The sequence below is a fragment of the Melospiza georgiana genome, chromosome 1, assembly GCF_028018845.1.
Source record: "Melospiza georgiana isolate bMelGeo1 chromosome 1, bMelGeo1.pri, whole genome shotgun sequence".
NCBI lineage: Eukaryota > Metazoa > Chordata > Aves > Passeriformes > Passerellidae > Melospiza > Melospiza georgiana.
The window spans coordinates 44,266,036-44,291,717 of NC_080430.1; the positions used below are offsets into that span (position 1 = coordinate 44,266,036).

Here is a 25,682-nt window from a genome sequence, read left to right on the forward strand (position 1 = left end):
TTTGAAGTGAAGGCTATTTGCATTTTTGAAACTGGATCAAGTTAACATTAGTTGCCTCTGAAGTATTATAGTAGGGTTTCAAATAATTTTCCACTTACATTTCTTATTTTATAAAAAAGTCTTTTTTTAGTATGTATTTAAATTGATGCATACATTTATGAACTGAATGAGAATAGAACTCAGACTGATTCTTCCAATGACTCGGGTATTAAGAAATACAACAAGCAAGTAGATTTGATTAATATTTCTTTATCTGATGGCAATCTACTTTGCATCACTAGATTTTCCCAGCTAGTAAAAACATTCTTGTATTTTAAGGGATCCAGTAAGACTAAACAGTAGATGTATTGTAAAGGTTTAAGAACAGGAAATCTGGCCATAATCATATTCATTCTGATTCCTCACTGGAAGCATTTTTATTGAACAGAGTGGAATCCTTCAACAGCTTTAACTGTAGATGATGATGATATATTTAGATATCCTAGTTTCCCAAGGAAACCACTTCATTTTGCACAACTTCCTTGAATGAAAGTTTACTTAAACTGAAATAACCCTGCAGGTAAAACTTGAGGTTAAACAGTATTTTCAAATTTTTTTCAAAATTACCATTTCTTCAGAAACAACTTTAAAGACTTGTAAAAAGGCAGGAAGGACTGATGATACAAAAATACACAAATTCTCTAAGCCATGCTGTTACAACACAGAAGTAAGAAATGCCTCTTAGAGTTTATACAAGTGGTTCAGCTTAATTTGTTATAGTCCTGGCACTTGGGCTAGGAGGCATCAGGTCCATGGTTTTGGTATTAGCTACAACTTGAGCTAGTAACTAATGTGTGTGCCTGTGAACAATGAAAGCAGCTCACTTTGTACCATACAGTCTGCAAAGTTAAGGCAGAATTCATGAAGACGGGTGTCAGTCCCAAAACAGTACCAAATCCTTGGAAAAATGGATTTATCTTGGTAATTTTCTGTCTACTTGAAAATATCCATAGACACTGCCTCTTCTTGGAGCAGGTTTGTATCACCTTTGTCCGTGTTCCAGCAAAGCATTTGGTGATAATGCACTTTTTAAGCTGAATGTGTCTCCACTTGATGAGTGTCGAGAAGTTGCTTTTCCACCTATCAACAAAGTCTCTGCTTCTTTGATTTCCATAGCTCTCTTGTAAAGTTCAGCTGCCTTCTCAAAGTCTCCCCTTTCATAGCTTTGGAAAAGAGCAAAACAAAGTTGAAACAAGCAAATAAAACAGCTCTCTCAATTCATTTAAATTGAAATATACACCATACTATCAACATAGTGTACTTAAACTATACTTTCCTAGAAAAGCCCAGATGTTTTGTTTCATGCAGTAATTTGCATTTATAGGGTTGAAGCATATTATCTTACCTTAGCACAGCTAAGTTTTTCAGTGTTTCCCCCACGCGAGGATGCATTTGGCCAAAGCTGTCTTCATAAATCTTTAGTGCGCGTTCATAGAGAGGCAAAGCTTCAATCTGCTTTTTCTTTGGGTAGCAGAAAGTTTCTTTGTTACAGGTGTGTATTTCTTTGATATAGATGTGTAATACATAGGCTTTTTCTTGCCAACATAGTATCAATGCATCCTAGGTACAGTAGCATGCCTACCATTCACAGCAATTATTTTTTCCCTGCATGCATTTTTCTTGCCAAATAAGCTTTCAACGTTTAAAAAGGAACCCAAGAATTTGCAAATATTATAAGGAATTTCCCTTTCCAATACGATCAAGTTTCTTTAGTTTCATTTAGGTACAAGTCACAAAAAAGCCTAAGACAGGAAAAATAAATGTTGGGCATGAAAACCTTACCATCTGACAGTAAAGGACAGCCAGGTTCACCAGAGCAGTTGCTACACTCGGGTGTTTTGGGCCAAATGACTTCTGTCGAATTTCTACTGCTAGCTCATACAGAGGAACAGCCTTGTCAAGCTTTCCCTAGAAATAACATGAAAAAAATTATTAATTTCTCTGATATCAAGATGGTAACAGCAAAACCTATTTTAAACAAAAGCCTTGGAGAAGATTGAATTGTTTCTAGAATAAGGGGATAACTTTGCTAAATAATATGTATATTCTGCATAAATTATTTATCATGATTATTTATTAGAACCTAATTTTCCAAAATACTGGGCATATTAAACTCTCAGTTAGTGTGTTTCTCAGCTAGGTCTATTTCTTCTTTTCTTAATTTATTTTTTGCCCACAAGTGTCTCATTGAGAAGGCTGTAAAAAGAATTTTCAGTTGTACTTTTAATTTGTGCTCCTTCAAACTAGCAAAGAGGTTTTTGATGCAAATACCGAGTGGTTTTGCAGCTTCCAGCAGAATGAAAATTAGAAGGTGAAGTGAGCAGAAAATAACGTGACCCAAAACCATTTGATGCAGATAATAGCGGGTAAGAATTATTTAGCAGAAACATGAGCAAATTTGATCTAAGAGATTATCCAGGTCTTTTTTCTCTTGGAAGAACAGTAAAATGTGAAAACATAAAATACATAAAATTCTTATAACCCACAGAAATTCATCTTGATTCAACTGTTGGAAACACTATATCACTATTAAACTAATGGTTGCAACAACCACATACAAACACAAATATTCATGACACATTTTGAAATTAGAAAATGCAGAAGTTTATACTTTTGGTAATTTTACTCCACAGAGTGCTTTTTTCACAGGAGTAATGCTCATCTTTCACTGAGCCAACAGAAGTTGAAGGTGGCTCAGCCAGACAGTTTATTTGTGAACTGCTATCTCCCTCATAATTCTAAAAGTTGCCCTTAAACTGACTGTAAAGTTCAAGGCCATTCTGTTAAAAGAAAAACATGAGACAAAGACATTACAGTTAATTTAGGTGGTCAGAAGAGATAACAGGTGTGTGCTCACCATCTTTTTGTACAGCACTGCCAGGTGTTTCACAGTGTAAGCCAAGGAGGGATGGTCTGGAGCTAAGGCTCTCCTCCTGATGTCCAAAGCTTTCTCATAGAGCTCCTCAGCCTTGTCATAGTGCTTCTTCTCGTTGTACAGGGCTGCCAGGTTGTTCAGAGACTGTGCACAGTCTGGGTGGTCAGATCCCAGCACTCGCTCCCGCATTTCCAAGGAGCGCTTCAGGAAAAGCTCTGCTGTCCTACACAACAGATTTGCTCATCAATATTTTAAAGCTGGTAACATCTGTACAGGCTGAAGTGCCTGTTTGAAACAACAAACTCAGCCTTGGGAACTTATAGTAGAATTTGTTCAGAACTGACAAAGTAGAAAAGACTCTGTGTAATGTCACCACTGAAGCAAAGAGCACATTTTATCTCACTACAGTAGGGTGCCACTATTTCATTTCAGCTTTACAGCAGCTCCTCTATCAAAACTACAGGTGATCCCCCCATAAGACTGATAGCATCCATTATTACTAGGCAGCTCCTCATCATGACATCCACATAAACCCTGCCATGCTATTCTCAAGAGGTCAGCTTAATAAATCAGAAAAATCCATTTTATGTTAGCAAAAAAAAGACCATTTATACACAGAACTGTAGGTTCAATTCTGAAGCTCTTAGAGAAGTGTCAAAAGGTGCAAGGGCTGGAAGATCATCTGCGACAAATAATTATTCATTAAGTGATATATCCTTCTGCTGCTGATTTCATTTTAACAACATGAAGTCTTGGACTTGCTGATTCAGAGAAGGAATATCCATTTTAAAAAGTTCCTTAAACCTCCACTAGAACAAAGTTTATACCTTTTCTCACCTTTGAAATAGTGGAGATACAGCTACTCTTGAAGTAGGTTGCATTTAACAGGAACTACATATGAATAACATGGAATATTGAACAATCTTGTACGAGATTAGATAAAATATTGCTCCTCTATAATCAGTCATTTCATGAGGGTAAGCTGATGAAAACCCCACATGTCTAACAACTGTTAAAAACCAATTCCTTCTCTGTAAAGATCATGATTCTGTATGCAGATCCTAAATAACTATATACTTCTGTAATTATCCAAAAGCTACAGGTGCATTAAACACTAGGTACGGAAGAACTGGAAGTAAAAATACTTCCAGAACTCACTCTATGCTTTTTGCTTTTTTGCTGGGCATTTTTATTCTCTGAAAAGACTCAGTTCAGTAGAGTGGGATTTAGGTCACTTTACAATTCCTTCATAACACATAGCTTAGATTCCTCTATTAGCTAAAGAAGTTGATGTGAAGACTGGTTAAACATACAATCAGAACCATCTTGCACCTTTTATTCCCCTTTTTCAACACCCCTGTTTATCTCTGTCTGCCTTTAGAACACCTTTGTGCTTTTCTGGCCCTTTCTGGTTTTTAGCAGGATGTCAGGGTAAAAGCTGAAGGATTACAGGCACAATGAATATTTAAGTCATGACTTCTTGTAATACTGTCATAGAAAAACAACAATCCTGCTGTTCAAAGACAAACACTGTAAAGGAGAGTCATAAAATAGTGAAGCTGAGCAGAGAAGGCAGAAGTTTGAGAGAGAACTGGAATTTGCAACAAAGGCTAATTAACTGTGGAACATCAATTCTGAATGCAGGAAGTGCACTGACATGGTAAACACCTACATGTCAACAGCACCAAACAGAAAATAGGAGTGAATTTCACAGTGAACAAAACCCAGCAGAATGAATAAGGGATAAGTAGTTGATCATGTGTCTGCATTTAGAGTTAGATCTCCATGTTCTGCCTCATTCAGACATGAGATCACTCAGTAGATGTGTCACAATCAGTACAACTCACTCAAGATTATTCTGCAGGTAGTAGAGGACTCCAAGCTCATTTAGGGTTCGAGCATTGTCTGATGTATCCTTGCCTAACGTGAGCTCTTCCAGCTGCAGGGCTCTTTGACGCAGGAGAGCAAAGCCACACTACGGCAAAAAGAAGGAGATGTAAGCCAGTCACTGGTACTTTTAAAGTTTAACACTAGAGACAGAAAACCAAAAGACTTAGTTTGATGCCAAAGTAGCACAATAATCCTCCTTAAGTTCTATTTTTGAGCTATATGGCAAACGCTTACTTACAATCTATCAGCAAATTGCATCAAAAATGTGAAATTTTGGTGAAAATTTCCAAGCAATACAAGTTACTGTGCAGTCACACCTCTCTCCCTGTATCAGACATGCTAATTTGCTTAAACTCCACAGTTCAAATAATGAATTCAGATTGAATTCTTAGGTTTAGAACCTCGAAACTTAAAATCAATTTAGCCTTCAATCCTAAACACATACAAATGCATATAAAATATTACTCAAGGCTTCACATCAATCTGTGTAAAATGGGCAAACAAGCTAATGTTTACAAACAAAATAAAGTAAAAAGTGCATCGTTTTTACACACTCTGCTTATTTTTGGTCTTTGCAGTTTTGATTAAAATATTTTTGCAGAAGAACTCATTACAGAAATAGACCAAATATTCATGAACCAAATTCATTCTTATTTAATCACTGTGGAAACAGCAACATGATTATGGGTTTTTACTACTTTCATTAGAGCCACAACTTGAGCTCTGGAGTTATTAGCTGGACTCTTACATACAGGCATTACATGATAAACTCTTAGCTCAAAAATGACAAGAGAAACCCTGTAGCTGAAAAACAACACAGGAGAAGAAAACAGGGGAAAACTCTGTATGTCACCTAATATATTTACCCGGATTTTCCATTGCAGTAAGCACTGCATTCACTAGTAGGATAAATGCCTCAACTATTCTGGAGATCACCTTTTTCAAAACATTGTGACTTTGACACACAATTGTATTGGCTGTAATTCTGCGCCTCTGAAATGTATATATCCACTTCTTTCTTTTCCACTTCCAATCCATTCCAGCTGTACTGATACATCTCTACCTCTAGCAGAGTTGAAAGGACTCTTGAAAGTTACCAAAGCTGCTGCTAAGATACTTCACTAGCTATGCCCACAATTATCAAAAGCCCTGGAGCATTATCAGCTCTGTGAACAGAATTTATCATCTGTTTAGCAACATGCCCTGTACCTCTTCTTAAATATCAAGTACTGCCTTACCAGACTGCCTTTCTGCCTTGCTGCTTTCTGGCGTATTTTGAAGGACTTTTTCCTCAGTTGCTCAGCTTGTTCATATCTGAAAGTAGTTATTTGGAGTGTGAGAAGAATGTCAAATGTGGTATCAATAAGCATCCTGGAAAGATTCTAAGGTACTTAAGTGTACAGATTTGAAAATTTAAGATTCTTGAGAATAATCACACTTATTTTCAAATATAAAATTTACAAAATTATTAGGGACAGACAATACTTCTCCTTTATCTCTGCAAGTTTTTTGTTAAACTAAGCACAAAAGTTGGCCCCTCCTATGTGAACTGCTACAAGAATAGAGAGGGGATGCTCATGGTTGCATTTAAACATATGAAACTGGAAAAAAAAACAAAGAAAAATTCTAGCTTCAGGAAAAAAACTTTTGCTGGTAATTTTTTTTTGTACTAGCTCCATATAAAACAAAACCAGCAGTGTAATTAAGCTTACTTGTTCTGCTTTTGGTACAACGTTGCAAGTGCATCAAGCTCACGGGCCACCCGAGGGTGTTCAGCTCCATAGGCGTTCTCAGAGATTTCCAGTGCCTGCTTATAGAGCTGTTCAGCATTTCCAAACTTCTTCCACTGAACATACACCCCTGCCAGCTGGTGGAGGGACTGTGCCACCCTGGGGTGGTCTGGATCCAGCGCGGTCTCCCGAATCTCCAGAGAGCGCTGCAGAGGAGCTACAGCCTGGAACAGCCAAGTCCAGAGCATGAGGGCAGGAGGCAGCATCCTCTATGCTCCAATAACTTAACCACTGCCACAGAAAGCACGCACTGAGCTCTGCTTCATTTGCCTTTTTGCTGTTACAACAATCTCTAAATGTACTTACCTGACTGAGAAGACCTAGGTCCTTAAGAAACCGTCCCAGGGTCTCATAAAGATCAGCCAGGCAGATCATACTTTCCTCTCCCTCACTGCTTTTTTCATATTCTTTCAGAGAGTCAAAATACTCAGCTGCCATAGAGCTCTTATCTTTCCCAACCAGCTGCCAGTAACTCAGCAATTCTGCAAAATGTCCCCTGTTTTAACAAGGAAAAGAATCTTATCTCTGATACCTCTCTATTCAGACTGATGCTAGCTTAGGAATAAAAGGCCTACATGCACAAATGTTGTTATGCTACAGCATCTACAGAGACAGTCCATGGAGACTAATGCTATTCAACAGCAATATTTATTCCTTTACCACCCCCCAGGGTGTAGCAGAATAAAAAAAAATACATTATTTATATGGAAACATCATTTAGCATTTCAGCCTCCACTGTTTAAGTATTTGAATCTGTCGCTTTCTGATTTATATTGACAAAAAATTACTATGAAATGTTTATAATGGCCGAAGCAATTTCTACCTTTGTACCTTTTGTAAAGGTTCTGGGACACAAAGAGATTCAAAAGACACTTGTGTAGCTTTTGCTTATCACCCTGCTGTTGGAAGAGCCAGGGAAGTTCATCTGCACTTCTCCACGTCACTCGGTCTTGACTATTGAGAGAAAAACAAATGTAAATTAAAACTCTGACAGGCCTGGCATCTTTTTGCTGTGAAAACCAGGCAAGCATACAATTTCCACACCTGAATGTCTGGACAGATTACTGTAAGGCCTATGTACTCCATTTTGTTATATGTTCATTTTAATTTCACCTCAGAAGGCACTGGAACCCCCAGGCACTCCACAGGAAGCTGCCTCTCCATCCCATATGGGCTAATCGACGCCTGCCAGGAGGACTGCAGCCCTGCAGCAGCCCATTGTCCTTTTGTGCCTCCTTTGTCTGGCACACTGTGGCCCTCTTGGCTTCCTCCTACCCAACAGCAGATGCTTGGAGGAGCAATAAACAGCAGCCCACAGCTGGGACACTAACTTGGGATGTAAATGCAAATCAGTTTTCAAGCTGGATATGAACTTGTAGATGTTCATCTGTCCTACCAGATCTCCTCTTATCTATGTGTAATTGCTTGCTGAACACAAGTGGTTTTCTGCTTCAAGTCCCAATCAAACTCAAATTTCCTAGCATTTACTGGGAAATCCATGGGGGTTGGAGACCACAAAAATCCATGGGGGGTTGGAGACCACAAAATAACTGATACGGTATAAATTCATGCCCTATATTTCCACATGACCACTTTATCGTATGCCCATTCCCCTTCACAGACCTCATTCTTTTCCAAGACTAAAAAGAAAACATATCAATAAGTAAACTTTTAAGCTGACAATTTTGCATAGTTATTTTGCGATAATAATTTACTAAACTCAAAGAAAGTATATGAAGAAACCAAAATATCTATGAGGCATGAAATCTGCAATTTAGCACTTCTTGAAGAATTCTGACCTACCTCAACTGCATGGTGAAATATTCCACTAGTTTTTGTCTATAGGCAGAAATAACATTTTCACCTGCTTCCATATACTCTAGTTTTACCATCTCCCATGCCTGAAAGAGAGGATAATTTAAAAAAGAGAATGCATTTAATTTGTTTAAGTGGTGATGATACACAGGGTGATGAAACACATCTCATGTTGTAGAACTGAAAATCTTCTAATGACAAAGGCACTACAAACAAATTGTCTTACATTAGACCACAGCTCTGATTATTCAAGCAATATTCCTTTCAACTCTTCTTGTTTTTTTGGGAAGCCAATGTTTTCTAGGATACATGGAGTTAAAAATTAATAGATTAGAAATTTATGAATGTTTGAAAGGTCAGATTTTCAGCAATACTGGTTTATCACAGTTCTGGTAGTTTTCAAGGTGTTTCTAAATCTAAGGAGAATGAATGAGCAAACATGCATTTCAAGGCCTAGGTAGCTAACAACAGAACTTATCTAAAAAAACAGGGGTTGGAGCCAGGAGCTGGAGTTTCCCTTGCACATGTTTAGAATTACAAACTTTACCTGGAGGTGCTGGAATTTCAGCAAACCACAGCCATATGTCAGCAGACACATTTTGTGCAGGCTATGAAGGAGTGAGGCCAGCACTGCAGAAGTCAGCTCAGGATAAAGCTCCATCAGCTCTGACTCACTCACCCCATTGTGGCTGACACCAATGACACACAGGATCTGCATGAAGCAGAAAACAAGATTTCACACAGTTAGCAATATTTCCCGGAGAGCTTAGTTACACTGAAATCTCAAGAAAAATGCTGTTTATCACTGTGATTATTTTATAGCCAGAGGAAAAATCCTGTCTATACAAGCCCTTTCCATCTTCTCAAAGAAGAGACCTCAGTGTTAATGGTTTAATGTTCTAATAGATAAAGCACCAAATGGGACACTCTGAGATCAACAAATGGCCCCTCAGACTTTCTTCTAAAACACTGGGAGAGAGTAACTCCATTATCATGAGGAACTTTCATCTAAGTCAAATATGCTGAGGGTCTTCATGCAGCCAGAACCAAAGAAGTAGCAAGTAAAGAGTATTGTGTACTAATTAAAAAATGTTTTGCACAAGAGGGAAATTCTGCAAAGGTAGGAAGAGGAGTCAGAAATGTAATAAGCAATGCCTGTATTCATAAGACACCATGTTTTGATTGCATTTACTACGCTCAATGTAATTAATCACTAGATGATGGTAGTGATCAGCAAGGAAGTGCTAATTCTGTATCACCTCATAGGGAAAAAGCTCTGCTTTATTCTGTGAGACAACAGCTCAGTTGTTATTTAACACAAAGCAGTCATACATTCTATAATTATCCAACAGATGTAATTACACTAATTAAATTGTCCCTTGTATACTAATAATACACAATAGTCCCTGAATCATACATATGAACTAATATAAATTTGTATTTACTTTTAAGTTAAGGAAAACTCTTTAGAGGGAAGAGTATTTATTACCTGTGGAAACAGTGATGCATTCTCTGCTTACCTCTCTCAAAAGATCTTTCTCTTTATCACTCTGCAATGATTCCTGAATTGATCTCAGAACAAGCCTGTACAGTGACACTGTGTCTTGACACTGGCAACACTGCTGAAGAATCTCATCAATGTTTCCTGTATTTCCAACACTGAACAGAAGGACAAAAAGGGTTAGGTTTAGCATATTATATTTGGCTGAGTAAGATTGATTTCAAACTACAAAAGAGTTGTATCTCAAATATTCTCTGGATTTCTACTGGGTTCAAAAGCTGCAAAGCACCTGGTGAGATTTCAACAAAGAAGAGGTGAGTTCTTCCAAGTCAATTTCTGATTTCTGTCATATTGTCTGATTTTTCTAAATAGCTGCAACAGTTTTATTGAAAAACCTAGGCTGCAGTGTTCATTTCTCCAGCAGGAGTACAAGCAGGAACATCAGGATGGATAAAGATAAAACCACATGCTGCTATTTCATTTAATGCATTTACAAAGCACATTTTCAGGAGCAATTAAGTCTTCTAGAACATAAAACATGAACAAAAATAATGAAATCAGTCACCTGGAGTAAATTACCAATTAGTGTATCATCTTCTGGGAGTCTCTTAACTAAAAATGCATCTTTCTCAACAAGATGAAGTCTAGGTTAATAAGAAGCCAATGCACTTATTGGGTATTCTCTTGCACAACAGGGAAGATTAATTTTCTCCACAGCAGGAATTACAAGGCTAAGGACCATATGCAGGAAGTTAAACTAAACAGTTGTTGAACTTCCTTGTAGCCTTAAAAATCTGTGGGGGAAACTCTGTGGTACATCAGAAAATACAACACACCTGAATTTAACTGTTTAACAACACAATACCAACATTCTTCAAATACCTTTAAAAACCTTCAAATACCTTTAAAAACTGAAGCAACTGACACACCCATAAAGAAGAAATTAAACAAATTAAAATTAAATAAAAACAGAAGAGCTGGAAACTAATAGATACAACTGCTTGGATTCACTTAGTATCAAACTGGTGACTGTAAACTCCGATTTCTGTTCCTGTTGCATTCAGAGTCAGTGGAGGGCAAAACTTCTCCATCATTTTTCCTAACAAGATTAATTCTGTGTTAAATGAAAGTATTTCAAAAGGCTGACCTACTTGAAGTCTTCTGATCTAGTGGTGACCATAGTAATTTCCAAAACACCTCAACTTACCAAGCAATGGTTTTGCCCAAGAGAGTGACATACAAAGCATTGCAAGTTGTGGCAGAACGACAATGTCTCTCAAGCTTCTTCTCCTACAACATTTTAAATAATCATCTGTGAACTGAGATGAAACTAACCATACAAATAAATCATTGAGAAGAAAACAAAAATCCTAGATATTATTTTATGTGCAACATCTGAAGACTATAATATGTAAGTAGTAAGTAGTAAGTAGTACACAAAATACTGCACACATTTCCAGCTATAGGAGCATATAAGTGAAAATTCCCATTTGAATTTAAGATGCAGAGTTAGGGTTTAACATTGTATCTGAACATGAAGGTTACCTTAAAGAATCAGTCTCAAGGACAAAGGTGAAATACTGTTTTTCCCAATCTGTTGGTGACTGTTACAGTATTATGCAAAAATAATTAATTAAAACATAATTAAACCTTCTGGTATTCTAAAATAAAGCATCACATTTACAGCACTATGTGCAACTGCACAGTTTTTCTGTTAAAAATTTATGTTGTTCCTTCTGTGTTTCAGGGCTGAGAGCCATGGGGTAAAAATACTCAAACTTCATGCTATCTTGAGCAATCATATTTAGTTAGCTAAATATAATTCTTTACTCTGGCAGCTGGGCTAATTCAATCTTTCCATGCTTTCATTAAAAGTTATACTAGAGTAAAGTATTTCAGAAAAACAACAGACATACCTGCTCTTTAGTCAATTTAACATTTGCAGAGTTACATTCTGCACTAATGAGAGATTTAACATCTTTGGAATTCAGTGGATCAAGATGAAGAGTGGGCCATAACCTTTGGTAAGAGAGAAAAAAGTCATATTTGAACCTTATTAAATAGCACAAAAGAGTAAAAAAAAGACATCAGGGCTTTTTAAAGATTTATATCAAAGCAGTAATTGAAGCTATTCCCTCCTACTATGAAATTCTATTTATCTGAAGTAAAATTTCCACTTTTAGCCTTATCCTGAATCTACATCATGGTACTGCAGTTCTTGATGTGCATCTGACTGCATTTAATATCATCTTTCATACAGTCATGTGGGTAGATCCATCACAGTAAAACAAAAATCTGGTTTTCCAGCATCCAAAATCTGTCATTGCAGCTGAAATGGAGAAGCTTTCATTTTCCTCATAGGTTGCAAAATCTTATCCTATTAAATCTCCACATCTTGACAAATCTGTCTGCTCTTCAATGAGTAACTGCAATTTAAAATAATAATTCTAAGCCAGGATACTTTGTCACATCACAGAAATGTAACATACCTCCAAGCCTGTGGACAGGTTTCTACATTCACTGACACAATCACTCTCACGTTCACTGGCAGTGGATCTATCAACCACTTCATGTGCTTCTCAGCTTGCTTAAAAACAAAATTTCATTTCTTAACACAGAGGTTGTTCAAAACAATGCCAGAAGTTGCTATGTCTCATCAACTGTGCAACCCAATGAAAGGAGTCTTAAATTCTCCAGTCCTTTAAAATCTTTCATGAACTGGTCCTCTAGACAGTACTAAATGACCCACTTATATGCATCAGCACAACTCTACACTAAATAAAGCAGATAGAATACTATTGTTGAAATGTTCACCCCATAAAAACCAGGCTATATACATGCCCAGTAAGTCAGCTCACAGGATCTTTGGAAAAGTAATGTAAGCAAACTGCTCAAAAATTAAGGGGTTAAGATAAAATTTAGAAGAAAAATACCAAAACAATCCTAAAAAAGTTTATCTACAAAAATAACTCAACTGCACTCTTTACAAAACTATTTTCTATATGTTTTCTTCAGAGCAAAGCAAACACTAATATTTTTGTTACACAGCTATGACTGAACCTATTACAATAGTCAAGATTCCTGTTAGACTGACAAATGGCAAAGATTTTGAAAACATACCTGTATTTGGTCAATAGAGTCAATAATGATAATAATGCTGCCTTGATGGCGTGCAGAAAGCTTTTCCAGCCAACGGGGAAACTCTTCCAGAAGTTTAGCTGGATCGAAAGTCAGAGGTGATACTAACCAAGAGTGTTGCATAAGCTGCAGAATTATAAACATGACATGAAATTCTATCTTAAAAATCAGCTAGGATAGTTGAAAGAAGTCCTTTAGACACAAAAGGGAAAAAAGAAAAAGCCGTTCTACCCCCCTACCTCACCCTCTACCCCAAAAAAACTCCATGGGATGTGGGGGCAATTTTTCTAGTCAAGTTCACACGGAGTTCTTTCTTTCTAGTATAGGCAGAAAGCTGGCCTATGCAGAACAAAGAATATTTCTTGAACCCAGTGTGTAAATTCTAGAGAGATAACCTTTACACAGCAGACAAGAAATATGAAGACTTAAAGGACTTTAAGTTGCACAGATTAAACAGGCAAACATCTAAGATAGTTGAGAAAGCTACATGGATAGAAAAATTGAATTCATTTTTCTACAGGTTTTACTGCTGTAAGGCCCTTAGTGCTACTCTTGTGATGGAAAAAGCAAGTTCAGACCCTAGCACAAAAATGATCCTTATTCCCCATGTATTTAGCACACAATTAAAAATAAATTAATATAGGAGCGAGCCTAGTCTAGGAACAAGATGGTACCAAGTGGCCAGCACAGCCTTGGGTTTCTAAGCACATAGACACAAGATGTACCACCTGCCTCTCTCATTGGCCAGATGGCAGGGAATTTTGGAAGGAGTATAATTATATGGTTTTATAGGTCACTGGAAACTAACTGCTAAATAACTGCTAATGCTGATCTATTATGAATATCACAGAGATGCTATTTAGTTGAACTACATTAAGTGTATAGGATCAGATTCCCCTCATCCTATAATGCCTTACATTTCATAGACTCACAGAAGAGTTTGGATTGGAAGGAGCTTTAAAAGGCCACCTAGTCAAATGCAGGGGCATTGCATCTTCACCCAGAACAGGTTGTCCAGAGCCCTGACCAATCTGAACCTGAATATTTTTCTACTACAACTGTATTACATTTCACTGCTGAAAAATTTGTAGAAAATGTTATTTTTGCACACACACACACAGAGAAAGATGCAATGCAGGGCATGTAATACAGCATTACCTTCAGAGTAAGGCGCTTAATTATCAATGCAGACTCTGAACTGGTAGACATGGGCCTCCCAACAAAGTGGTAAAGAATTAGAGTGTTTGGAGAATGCTTCTGCTGTAATTGAATCCTAATGAAAGAAGAGAAGAAAAAAAAGTAGACTCAACAGACTGCAATTTTGCAAATAGATCTCAAAAAAATGCATCAGTTTTGCCAAAGAGCAGCTTAGCTACATGTGTTCCATGTTTATCTTACAAAACAGGATAGACATTTCCTGAGCTACAACTGAACTTCTAATGTCAGATTCCATTTTTACTCTCATCATTACTGATAGCAATTAGCAAGTGCCCTTCCTGGCACTGAACAGTCATATGCCACTAAACTTTCAAAAAGCAATGACACCATCAATTTATCAGAAAATTTTGTCATAGCACACAAGTGACAATAAAATTCTATGGTCTATGATAAATTATGAGGATTCTTTATTTCAGACCCTTCTTGTGTATGAGAGAAGGGAAACACAATTGAGCTATCAAAACCACTTTGTAATGCTGTGCAAAGACAGGTATGTAAGTGATGCCTTATCACAAGGTGTTGCAGCTGGCATCAGGGAGCTGTCAAAGGCAGCCCAGATGAAATTAGCTACTCAAATATCACAAATCTTTCCAGGATGCTTCAATAACGTTAGCACTTTTGTAAATGCCCCCATTTTATCTCTTATTACTGACAGAATGTTTGAAATGTAACGGAAACTCTTTTCTTAAACTTCATTCATATTAAAAAAAAATAAATTTAAACTACCATTTAGACAGAAGGAGAGATTTCCCAGAGCCTGGTCCTCCTGATACAAGCAATGGTGGAATTGGTGCTGGTGCTGCTACTAGGTCATTCAGACGTTCAAAATACTATAAAAAAGAAGCAATCATTATAAATAATCCAGTGTTTAAGGAAGAAATATAGTGCCTGGTATTGTAAACCATTTTTATTCAAAATGCATGTACCAATTTATTAAGGTAAGAAGAAACTGCCGAAATGCAATACAACACAAGTGCAAGCAGATATTGCAAGGAAACACTCAAACCACAGAATTTATTATCTCTTTTTTAAAAAGTATAGAATTAACTAACACTTTCTTCAAAACTCTTTTTAAAATGTGGTAATAAACGGAATTAGTGTTATTACAGTAAAGCAACAGTGTTCTGTTTTTGCTCAGGCTTCCTTGTCCCGCCCTCTCCCCAAACTACTCCACTGCACTGGATATGGTTGCCAGGAAAAAGCTGGCATCTGCCATGAATGACTATTTTGAGCATACAAAGGCATACAAAAGAAGGCTTTCTTACAGCATATGAATGTCCAAAAATATTGCAGCAGATGACAAAATAAACCAAAGCAAAACATCCTTCACTTGCTTGGGAGAAATATTTTGTCTTCAAAGTAAGAGGTGCATTTAGATATACATTGGCATTTTTTCTTTAATGTTGTGTTATTCTATTGCTCTAGAATGTAATAAAGATGGTACAATACTCCAAACCATTACCAATATAGGAGTGGGGAAGTAAAAGAATATATTGTGCTAGTAAAATCAGGGTATTAAGAATTTAAATGCAGTAACAGAAAATGCATGCTTATGTTACATTGCCAAAATAAACTACTGCACGATATTCTGTGATGACTTTAATGTTTATCTTCCTACACTCATTATATCTTCCCAACATATACCTGATACTCACAACTTGAAAAGTTTTAAAACATTATTTCCAGTAATGAGTAAGTACTGAGGTATTCAGCAGCTTTCCACTATAAAGAAGAACTTTGTTCTTCTTTTACAGCTGCATGATGAGATGAAATCTTTTCATTAATCATCTCCTAAAGACCTAACTCCAGGTGTCAAGAAAGAGGTTGGATTTCCTCAGGGAAAATAAAAGAGAAATAAAAAACATAGAAGAAGAAGAAAAAAAAAGATATTCAAGAGTGTTATCTATTGATGACCAAAGTCTAGGAGGACGCTCTGCTTCTGGCACACTGTTTTAGTGCTTTTCTCCAGTGCAGGCACAACAACTACTTCTTCATCAATGTCATTCAACAACACACCAACTGGCATCTCTCCCAGAAAAGAAATATGCCATCTATATCAGACATATGGCTTCTTCCAGCATAAGGAGTAATAGCCTTAAGGATGCTCTCAGACACTGCTTCTTCTGTAGAAATGCATCTTGCCCAACAAGGGATGAAAGTGAGTTAATACTTTCTCTTCATCCATATACCTTTATAATGTACTCACTTTCTCAAATCCCAGCTCACATGTTGAATTAGAGGCCTGCTGAAAAGCTTCCATCTGTTCTTGTTCATCGTGTGCATCCCACAATACATCACCAAAAACTTCTTCTTCAGGAGCAGCAGAGTCTTCCTTATTACCCAGGTCCTTGCCTTCTAAGTCTGTCATTTCACACCCCAATATATCCTAAATAAAAAGAAATTACATGGAAAAACTGCAACTGTAGTGCAAGCACATATGGTGATAGTCTCAGTATGAGTGTGGCTCTACTAACACCAATATGTTCATTTCCTTGCAGGGCAGCAAAGAACATAAATAAATAAGCAATTAATTGAAACTAAGTTAACTCTGAATGCACAGGTCTCAAGACATTGATTTAAAATATCTCATAGTGGAGACAACTCACCCCAAGAATAAGGAGAGGATGGATATGGATAAAGAGAAATTAAAAGCTAATTAAGGTCCATAAATAGAACCCTTTCCCATGGTCCAGTGCTTCTGTCCATAAAAGCACTGCTCAGTTTGGGGTTTTATTTTCCACTTGCACATTTTCTTGCTTGCCAGATATTAACAATAAAAGAGAGATACTTTGAATCACACCTAAGTACCACATAGTAATCACATTGACATCATTCAAGATCATAAATCAACATAGACATAAAAAGCTAAAATGCATGATGTACTTTACCTGTTTAATTATTTTCTCCACACAATTATAGATTTCATATGCTCCTTCCTCCATACCTCCAACATGGTCAATCATCTGAAAAAGTAAAGGGAAAAGCATGACACAACTCTGAATCCAACTGAGAACAATATTTAGGACTTCCAACAAAAACATTCTGGAACACATTTAAATTCCATTCTGTTGCCTTCCTTAGGTAAGATTCATTTTGCCTAAGGACTTTAAAAGTTGGGCATCTAGTTTCAGCTGTTCTCAACCATTGTCTCTGTAGAGGGAAATAGATCATAACTGATCGATTTTCAGGCAGCAGTAATCTCTCTAGAGGTATACTTCATTCCCCTCAGTGGCTACAGAGGGACCTCAGATAAACAACTTTGCCATTTGAATGCCTAAATACAGGTAAGAAATTCTAACCTTACAGCATAGCCCTTTTTTTTTCAGTGAAAATGCGGTGGCTTTTTTTTCTCCCCTGCTAATGAAAATTTCATAACATTCATGAATTTCAGCTTCATCAATCTGCTGACAGAATGAGCAGCCAGAGCAACGAGTGCAATGCAATTTCTTCTAAAATCTGGGACTATCAGCATGCAGTGTTGTTTACAGCAATTTTTAAATGTCATACCTTTGCTTTGTTCATGCAAGAAATTTGCTCAATTAACTGTTGCACTGAGACTGAACTGACTTTGCCTTCCTCCCTTCTGTGGTAAATTAACCGGGGCTTTTCTTCTGGATTTCTCAAGAAGGCTTCTTCACAGTCCTCCAACAAACAACTAGATTGGAAATCAGCATTCTTGTGCTATATTACACTGCTGTAGTAAACAGTTCAATCAACACAAGCTCCAAAGATGGGTTTCACTGCAAAATCTAATTCAAAAGTCATATCTATTTATAGCAAAAAAGCAATCAAATATTTCAACAGAGAATATGAGAAAAAGTCTGAAGCAAGAAAAAGCTGAGAGAGAGATTTATGCTACTTGTACCAAAACCAGCAAAACCATGTATTAATTTTTTCAATTATTGTTTGGTAAATTTAAAGCTGTTTTTCCTGTCATAGCAATATGCCAAGTGAAAGGTAATTGCCTTGCAAGGAAAAAGTATGGTTTCACATATAATTAATAAGCATCATATATATGCTTTGCTACCAGTTATCTGAAGGTTCTGTTCTATCTTTGATCTTTTCAGGAAGAGTGCTTTAGTATTTTTCCGATGTCTTGAGTGACAGTGTTTCAATTTATAGTATTTAAAAATGAGAATTTGACACCTCCAAATTCAAAAGCACTTTGGATTTATATATGTAAATGATATCCACAGATATCTATTGCTTTTTCACAGAAGGAACTATACTACTTGTGGATGCTGATAATAGCAGACAAGAGTGCTCAAATATTACCATCTTTACACAAGCACTACAATTTTCATCGGAGTTTTTCTAACAGAAATTCTCTAAATTAATAGTTTAGGGGTTTTTTTCCCCTGAATATTTTTTTCTTACACATTTTTGCTTCACATACATAAAACTGGGTTGTTTGGCAACAGCATATAACACATAACAGTAACATTCCTAAAACAATTCAAAAGTATCCCTCCTTTGGTGTATTTTCTTTAGTGAATCATGCTTCTTCTTCTAGAAGGTTAAGAAATTACTCACTGAACAAACACACCACATTCCATCACTATTTGTCATGAAACATCATGACTTCACTAAATCAAAGCTGTCAAAAGACAGCACACAGTAACACACAGGAAAGCCATTAAATTAGTCTGAAAGACAGCCAAAACCAGGAACTAATATGTGATAGAATAAACCCCAAATACTATGGACAGGTGTAAGGCTAGATAAGCAAATGAAAAACACTGAGTACATTCACATCAGCCATCTTGAATTCCTAAGACATAACGGCATGCACAACAGACAGCTCCTCTTGGAAAGCAAAACATTTCTGTATGTTATTAAGACATTGTTTAAGCTGTATTTTAAGAGAATTTGTAGCTACAAGAAGAAGAAAATGGTACAAAGCTGATACATTCTTTTAAGTGTCTGCACTAGCCAACCTAAAGTTTGAAGGAGTATCACTTTGAAGTTACTAGCTTAGGAAACATACTGAGCAAAGCATCCCATACATTTTAATAAGCTATGCACTCTGCATAAATTACAAGCTGCCATTTGTTTCACCAGCCTGGAAAATACTCACCTTGGCAAAGTTAAATGCAGGAGCAAAATTACTAATGAACTTTTTTCTATTTCCCATTTTCTTACATCCTGAAGAGGCCTTTCATTCTCTGTTGAAAAATTAACGACTTGAAAGAAGTACCCCATTGTTTCACAGACTCTCTGAAGTTTTGAAGAGTAGTTCTGAAAGCAAATGTGAGCAACAGTGCTTTATTACTAACCATGCATAGCACTAAGGACCGACCAAACAAATCTCAGTTTCTTCAATCTAAGCACTTTGTTTCCCTGAAGCCCTTGGCAATACTTTCACTGATTTCATTGGAATCAGACTACACCTACTAAAGCTTTCAAGAAGTATTAGACAAATTTCTGAACCAGCATCACATTGGAAACAAGACAGCACAAAAGTGAGCACAGGTTTGGGGGTACTCACTCTAATGAAGATGGTCACTTCTGGCTGAGTCTCATCAGTACTGATAATATAACATCTTACTGTGTTACTCCACAGAGAGTGGGAAAACAGAGGAGTGACCTGCAATAAACTGGCAACAGCAGCATCCCAATCATCTGCCAATGGAAAAAAACCCCAAAATGAAGTCTTAGACATTTTCTCCTGTCATCACACTGCATAACAGTTAAGTCATCACCTCCTAACATCATGAATACTACTTTTTATTTAAAATAGTAGCAGTTTTTTTACTCAATTATTTAAATTTTACAAATGTTGAGAACTCATACCATTTGATAATGTCACACAACTTGACAATGTGTCAAAATAAAAGTGTTAAATGTATTTATATTATCATCACAATGATATCTCCTTTAAAAAGGATTGATGAAATGTTTCCACAAAATCAAGCTGATAGTTGTAAAATAAGTACCAATATGCAGGAGTAATAAGTTCACTCATAACCAAACACTTTTTTGTCCTTCAGATCTATGTGTATTTCAATTAGACCATGTGAATAAATGACAGCAAAACACTGTGGGAACTTCCTCTTCCAGAGAAAAAAAATCCATTGCTTTCTGTAGCATTGTATGTTTATTCCCTACAGAAGCAATGAGTTTTAAAACTTTCTTAAACTCTTCATTTTGTGGTTGGTCATTCTTTCAAGATAGGAATAGGTTCTCTTCTCAGGACCACACAGGGTGATGAAAAGCTTAGTGTATGAAGCTGGAGCCATCACAGAGAAGACCCACCCTTCCCACTTTGCAGGCACAGACTTCTGAATCAGACAGAGCCTGAACTAAAAAGGGAAAAACTGCCAAAAGCCAACTATATCCAGGAGAGTTCCAGAGCCAGGACAACAGTGAAGGAAACCAGAGTATCAGAAGCCGATTTACAAGAGGCCACTTGGGAAACAAAGTTCAAAAGCAGTAATTATTGACAAGAAAATATCAAGCACTGATTTACATAACAACTATACATCCTGGTCTTATAATCAGATTTCCATAAGTGGCCTCCTAGGCAGACTCAAAATCCATGCAAAATCAATGAACAAAACAGTGGTATAATTTATGCTAACACAAATGTGACGCTCATACTCAGGAAGTAGAGAATCTGAATACAAATGGAAAAAGAGAACACCAGCAGATATTGAAAGAAGGAGCCATTATCTTCCATTGTCAACATAAGGAACACACTCACAACAAAGCACTGGTAACTGCTGTTTGCTAAAATCACTGCTACACATACCACAGTCATCATATATATTAAACATAACTTAGCTACATTTCCTTTTACTTTTAGAAAGAAGTCCAAATAATCCTTTAGTTAAATTGCCCAAGAGTGGACAGAAAAGGATCCAAGAAGGAACAGAGTTATTTAAGCATAGTTGAAAAAATTCCACAGACACCTACAATCCCAGCAAAATGAATTGTCATTACTTACCTCTGTTTATATTTGCAAATGGTCCCTCGACATCTATGGAGCTATGAGCAAATTCAGGCCCTCTGAAAGACTGCTGAAGTTGCATCATACTACCCATGGATGGCTCACTTCCCAACACTCCTCCATTCCAGTATTCAGATGGCGCCCCAGCAGCTAAGAATTGGAAAACAAACAAAAAAACCCTCTTCACTGTCACTACACAGGGTAAATTGTCATTCCTAAATACTCCAGCCACATACCACTGACCATAATTTTTCTTCTGTCAGCAGATTTCCTCACACCTTTGTGTTCTAAATGGTTGCTTGTCCAAAGTTAACAAGAATCCATGACACCAAAGGCTGAGGGTATTTCCTAATATTTGCTATTACATAGATTGCTCACATACTCATCTGAATCCTTTCCATGTTAGTAAATTCCTCATACAGCATATACAAGGTTTTGTACCTACTTCTTCTTTGTTAAAGATCTAACTGCTGTTCTGGAACACACAGCAGCTTGCCACTGGCATATGTCATCATCCAAAGTGTCTAAGACTCCCTCGAGTTTCTGGTGTGATTTTTGGATATGCTGGAGCACTATCTCTCAGATACAGAATAAAAGAACTCAGAAAAGACTAGAAAACTCAGAACAGATAATGGAACAACTTTTAAAAAGTGTTCAAGTGACTGTGTCTAGACAGTTCTCTGTCTTCATTTATTGATTTGTAACACCAGAAATGTGAGGTTCCCACAATCTAAACCAAGTTTGCAAGGTTTGTTGCTTTTACCCTTCAAACTACTTTAAGTTGCTTTTCATCTGGATTAATAAAACTTCTTTTTTCAAAACAACACAAATATCTGTCTTCTGCTTCACTATTTGGAGACTTCAGTCATGTTCCAACATAAAATGTTGGGGATGAAATGCTCACCTGTAACATCTGTACAATTATCATCAGAATCAGACTCTTCAGGATCAAACACCTGGATTCCCTGGGCCTGGAGTCTCTGGAGTTTTGCTTCTAGCTCTCGTTTGGCCCTCAGTAAGTCCTGAATCTCATTTTCTTTAGTTTCTCTAAAAATCTATTAGCAGGAAGGAAAAAAAAATCAGCATCTATTCCTGAGCTCATGTTATCTACTTTCAATTGGAAAAGTAAGTTTTTTGCATTTATTTACCAGGCAAAGGCATGAAAATGTCAATCTGAAGCCATCATGAAATAAGCAGAAAACCACAGTTTAAAATTTTAAATCTTACCATTATAAACCTTAACATACCATTCTGAAAGAAGCCTACATTAGCATGTTCATTAAAAATGAAAATAAGTCTTTTTACTTTTTAAACTTTATTGTCTTCTAAAATTGCTAAATGTAACAATTTTTTCAAAGGTTCCCTTTTATGCTCCCATGTTTTTATTTAAAATTACATATAATCTTTTATTTACATTAAGTTGTTGCAGAAATGTCAATTTCCTACGACAGAAATTGATCAAACATCTCCAGCTGTCCTGTTTGCAACTTATTACCATCATGTGGGAAAGAAAACACGAATCTGGTTTTAAATTCAAAGAAATGAAGTAGTCTTCAAGTCTCATTTTCTTAAATAAGGTCAGAACCAATCCTCTTTTTATATATCTGACAAACATGAACTACATGTAACTACAGACAACTAAAATTAAGGACATGAAGAATCTTGAAAATAGTGAAAAGCTAGGACCTGTTTGGGGTGGCAAAAGTATCATCTGCAGCAAAGGAAAAGCAGAAACATCTGCCTGGCCCTTCAAGTCATTCTGCAGGGAGTGCAAACGGTCTCTAACTATCATATTTTTGCAGCCAAAAGAGATGCACCAATACACAGTTTAAAAAAAAATAAGCTAGACATGTTACATCTCACAATTCAAGGTATAACATTTATAATGGAACTATGTGGAGCTCCATTATTTACTAATGGAACACAATTCAGCATGTGACAGTTTGCAGCTCATGTTTTCTTGTCATTCTCAAATATGAATATACTCCTGTGTTCAAACTCAACGCAGGAATTTAGCTTATGATGTATCACTTCATATTCTCCTTTTAATATTTATGAAGTTATTTCATATTTTTTTCCTCTTGGTCTTACAGAGAGTTTTTGATAGGACTATTTTAATGGAAATAGGCATCTACAGCTATGACACGCTAAGGTATTTTTAAGAAGGAGAGGGTATCATGAAAGCTTTTGGAGAAGGGTTCATTTGGGGAATGTGAACAAGTGATATTTTTTTGGTGATTTTCCTAGGAATAGAAAAGTCAAACCATACCTTGAATTGCCTTTTGACCTTGTCTCGATCATGTTCAAAAGTAGCAGCTCTCTCCATGGCTTGGTATTTAGCTTCTAATGCACTTTCTTTCTCTCTAAGTATTTTCTGGTATGTTTTCTGAAGTGCCTGAAAACATTTAGTCATTCATTTTTTTTCAGAGTTTTATTGCCCATAAGAGGTTTCAGATTACTTTTCAGGTCTGACTACAGTATTATCTCAGCACCCTGTATCTTTCCTTACTGTAGGGCAGCCAGAATCAGAGAATACTCTGAGTTGCAAGGGAACCACGAGGACCATCGAGTCCAACTCCCAGCCCTACACAGGACACCCCAAGAGTCGCACCCTGTGCTCAGAAGCACTGTCCAAACACTTCTTGAACTCTGTCAGGCTTTGTGCTGTGACCACTTCCCTGGGGAGTCTATTCCAGTGTCCAACACCCTCTGGGTGAGGAACCTTTTACAATATCCTGCCTAAGCCTCCCTTGGCACAACTTCAGCCCGTTCCCAGGTCACCACAGCGGCGCACGGCGTGGTCCCCATCCCCAGAGGCGCACTGTGACGGCATCCCAATGGCTCGGCAGGAGAGCACTGGGACACCACTTCCCCAGTGTGAAAAATGTGTATTTTATGATTGGCTTTTCGCAAATATTAAAATGAATTATTATATGTGTTGTGTTAGAAAGTAATGCTGTATTAATTCTCTTAAGTAGTGTGCTAAATATAGTTTTAGGTTATAAGAAATGTTAAAATAGAAACTATGCTATGTAGGATACTTTTTTAAAGAAAGGACTTGCAGCAAAATAGCAGCCACAAGATACCTAAATCTTTCCGCGAAAAAGAATTTATTGCTCCATTATCAGAAGAAACGAACTTGTTCCTGCCTCGAAGGCGCTGTTAAGATTCAGAGGAAGAAGCTGATGATGACCAGACAGAATCCTGTATTTTAATGGAATTTATGCATCATGTATGAAGTGTATGAATATTCAACAGGCCGCTGCTTTTAAGGGTTAATCCTTTGTTAACATGGGGCCTTTTTCGGGCTCGTGCTGCCCAGAAAAAGGTATGCAGACGTCCTTAACTCTTTGTCTCTATTGTCTCATATTGTCCTAATCAAATTGTCCAAATTATTATTACTCTAATTGTATTACTATTTTTATAACCATTTTATTACTATTAAACTTTTAAAATTTTATAAACAAGTGATTAGGGTTTTTCACACCCAGCACCTTGCCTTCCCTCGCACCCGTCACCTCCCTGCACATCTTTCCGCATGAAGCGGGACGAGTCCATGGCAGCCTCAGCATCGCCGCTCGGTGCCCTCAGTACCCCGGGGCAGCGGGCGCTACCTGCAGCTCGGCGCGCAGCCGCTTGTTCTCCCTGTCCAGCTTGGCCTCCTTCTTCACCATGGAGGCCACCTCGTTGTTCTTGCTGACGCGGAAGATCTCGTACTCCTTCCTCAGGCGCTCGTACTCGGCCACGCACTCCAGCTCCTGCACCGAGGCCGTGGACTTGAAGCTGGCCCCGATGAGGCCGCCGGGCCGGGAGCCGCCGACGCGCCGCAGGGAGCCGCGCAGCAGCCGCGCCTTGGGCTTCACCTCCACCGGGATCTCGCAGGCCTCGCCGCCGCCGCCGCCGTACGTGTCCTCGATCACCTCCCCGACGGCGCCCGCCGGGCTCACCAGGGACGACGCCGTGCCCATGGCCCCGCGCCGGCCCGAGGGCGAGGCTCTAACCCCGAGCCCAGGGCCCGCTGCCCCCGGGGGGACCTGGCGGCGGGGCCGTGCCCGGCGCGGAGCCCTCCCGGCGGCGGCTGCGGGCCATGATCCGCTCCTTGCGGCCGCCGGACGAGGAAGGGAGAGCGGGAGGAAGCTGCCCCGCGGGCCGCCTCTCTCCCTCCCTCCCTCCCTCTCCCGGCCGCTCCCGCCCCGTCCCGTCCCGCGGCGGCTCCCGGCTCGGGAACGCCGGTGGAGCAGCCCGGGAGGCTGGGAAAAGCGGAGAGGGAGAGCCGCGGGGGCTGGCGGCGGGAATCTGCTGCTCACAGCCAAAAGTGACGGCGTTTTAGGGTTTTGCTGTTAAAAACCAGCTAATGTGAGGTCACGGCAAACTTTCCCATTCCCACTGACACCATCTCAGCCTCCTCGGGGATGCTTTATCAAAAGGAAAAAAAAGTGCCCCTTTTTATCTTCACCGTGTCTATTT

General features: G+C 38.0%; 1 protein-coding gene across 1 annotated transcript; it reads right to left on the reverse strand.

The window, feature by feature from the left end:
• Window positions 1–229: 229 nt before the first annotated feature.
• Window positions 230–25,183, reverse strand: NPHP3 (nephrocystin 3). Its single transcript, XM_058028187.1, has 27 exons — window positions 24,830–25,183; window positions 23,485–23,610; window positions 22,120–22,270; window positions 21,213–21,365; window positions 19,755–19,888; window positions 19,344–19,504; window positions 17,774–17,921; window positions 17,155–17,229; window positions 16,473–16,652; window positions 14,993–15,096; window positions 14,207–14,321; window positions 13,031–13,174; window positions 12,400–12,497; window positions 11,827–11,929; window positions 11,118–11,200; window positions 9,930–10,068; window positions 8,957–9,121; window positions 8,398–8,495; window positions 7,426–7,548; window positions 6,901–7,090; window positions 6,517–6,758; window positions 6,043–6,118; window positions 4,762–4,889; window positions 2,897–3,137; window positions 1,822–1,947; window positions 1,385–1,500; window positions 230–1,202 (listed from the first exon to the last, which is right to left on the reverse strand). Exons 1-27 carry the CDS (start codon window positions 25,181–25,183, stop codon window positions 1,022–1,024), a joined length of 3,954 nt encoding a protein of 1,317 aa, XP_057884170.1. The 3' UTR covers window positions 230–1,021.
• Window positions 25,184–25,682: the final 499 nt, after the last annotated feature.

Excerpts from the sequence above, each read along its gene's own strand:
- NPHP3 (XM_058028187.1), bottom strand. The coding sequence starts at position 25,183 with ATGGGCACGGCGTCGTCCCTGGTGAGCCCGGCGGGCGCCGTCGGGGAG. Across the intron at positions 11,201-11,826 it reads TTAAATTGACTAAAGAGCAG|GAGAAGAAGCTTGAGAGACA; the intron begins GTATGTCTGTTG and ends AAAATGTTGTAG. Across the intron at positions 8,496-8,956 it reads TGAAATTCCAGCACCTCCAG|GCATGGGAGATGGTAAAACT; the intron begins GTAAAGTTTGTA and ends CCTCTCTTTCAG.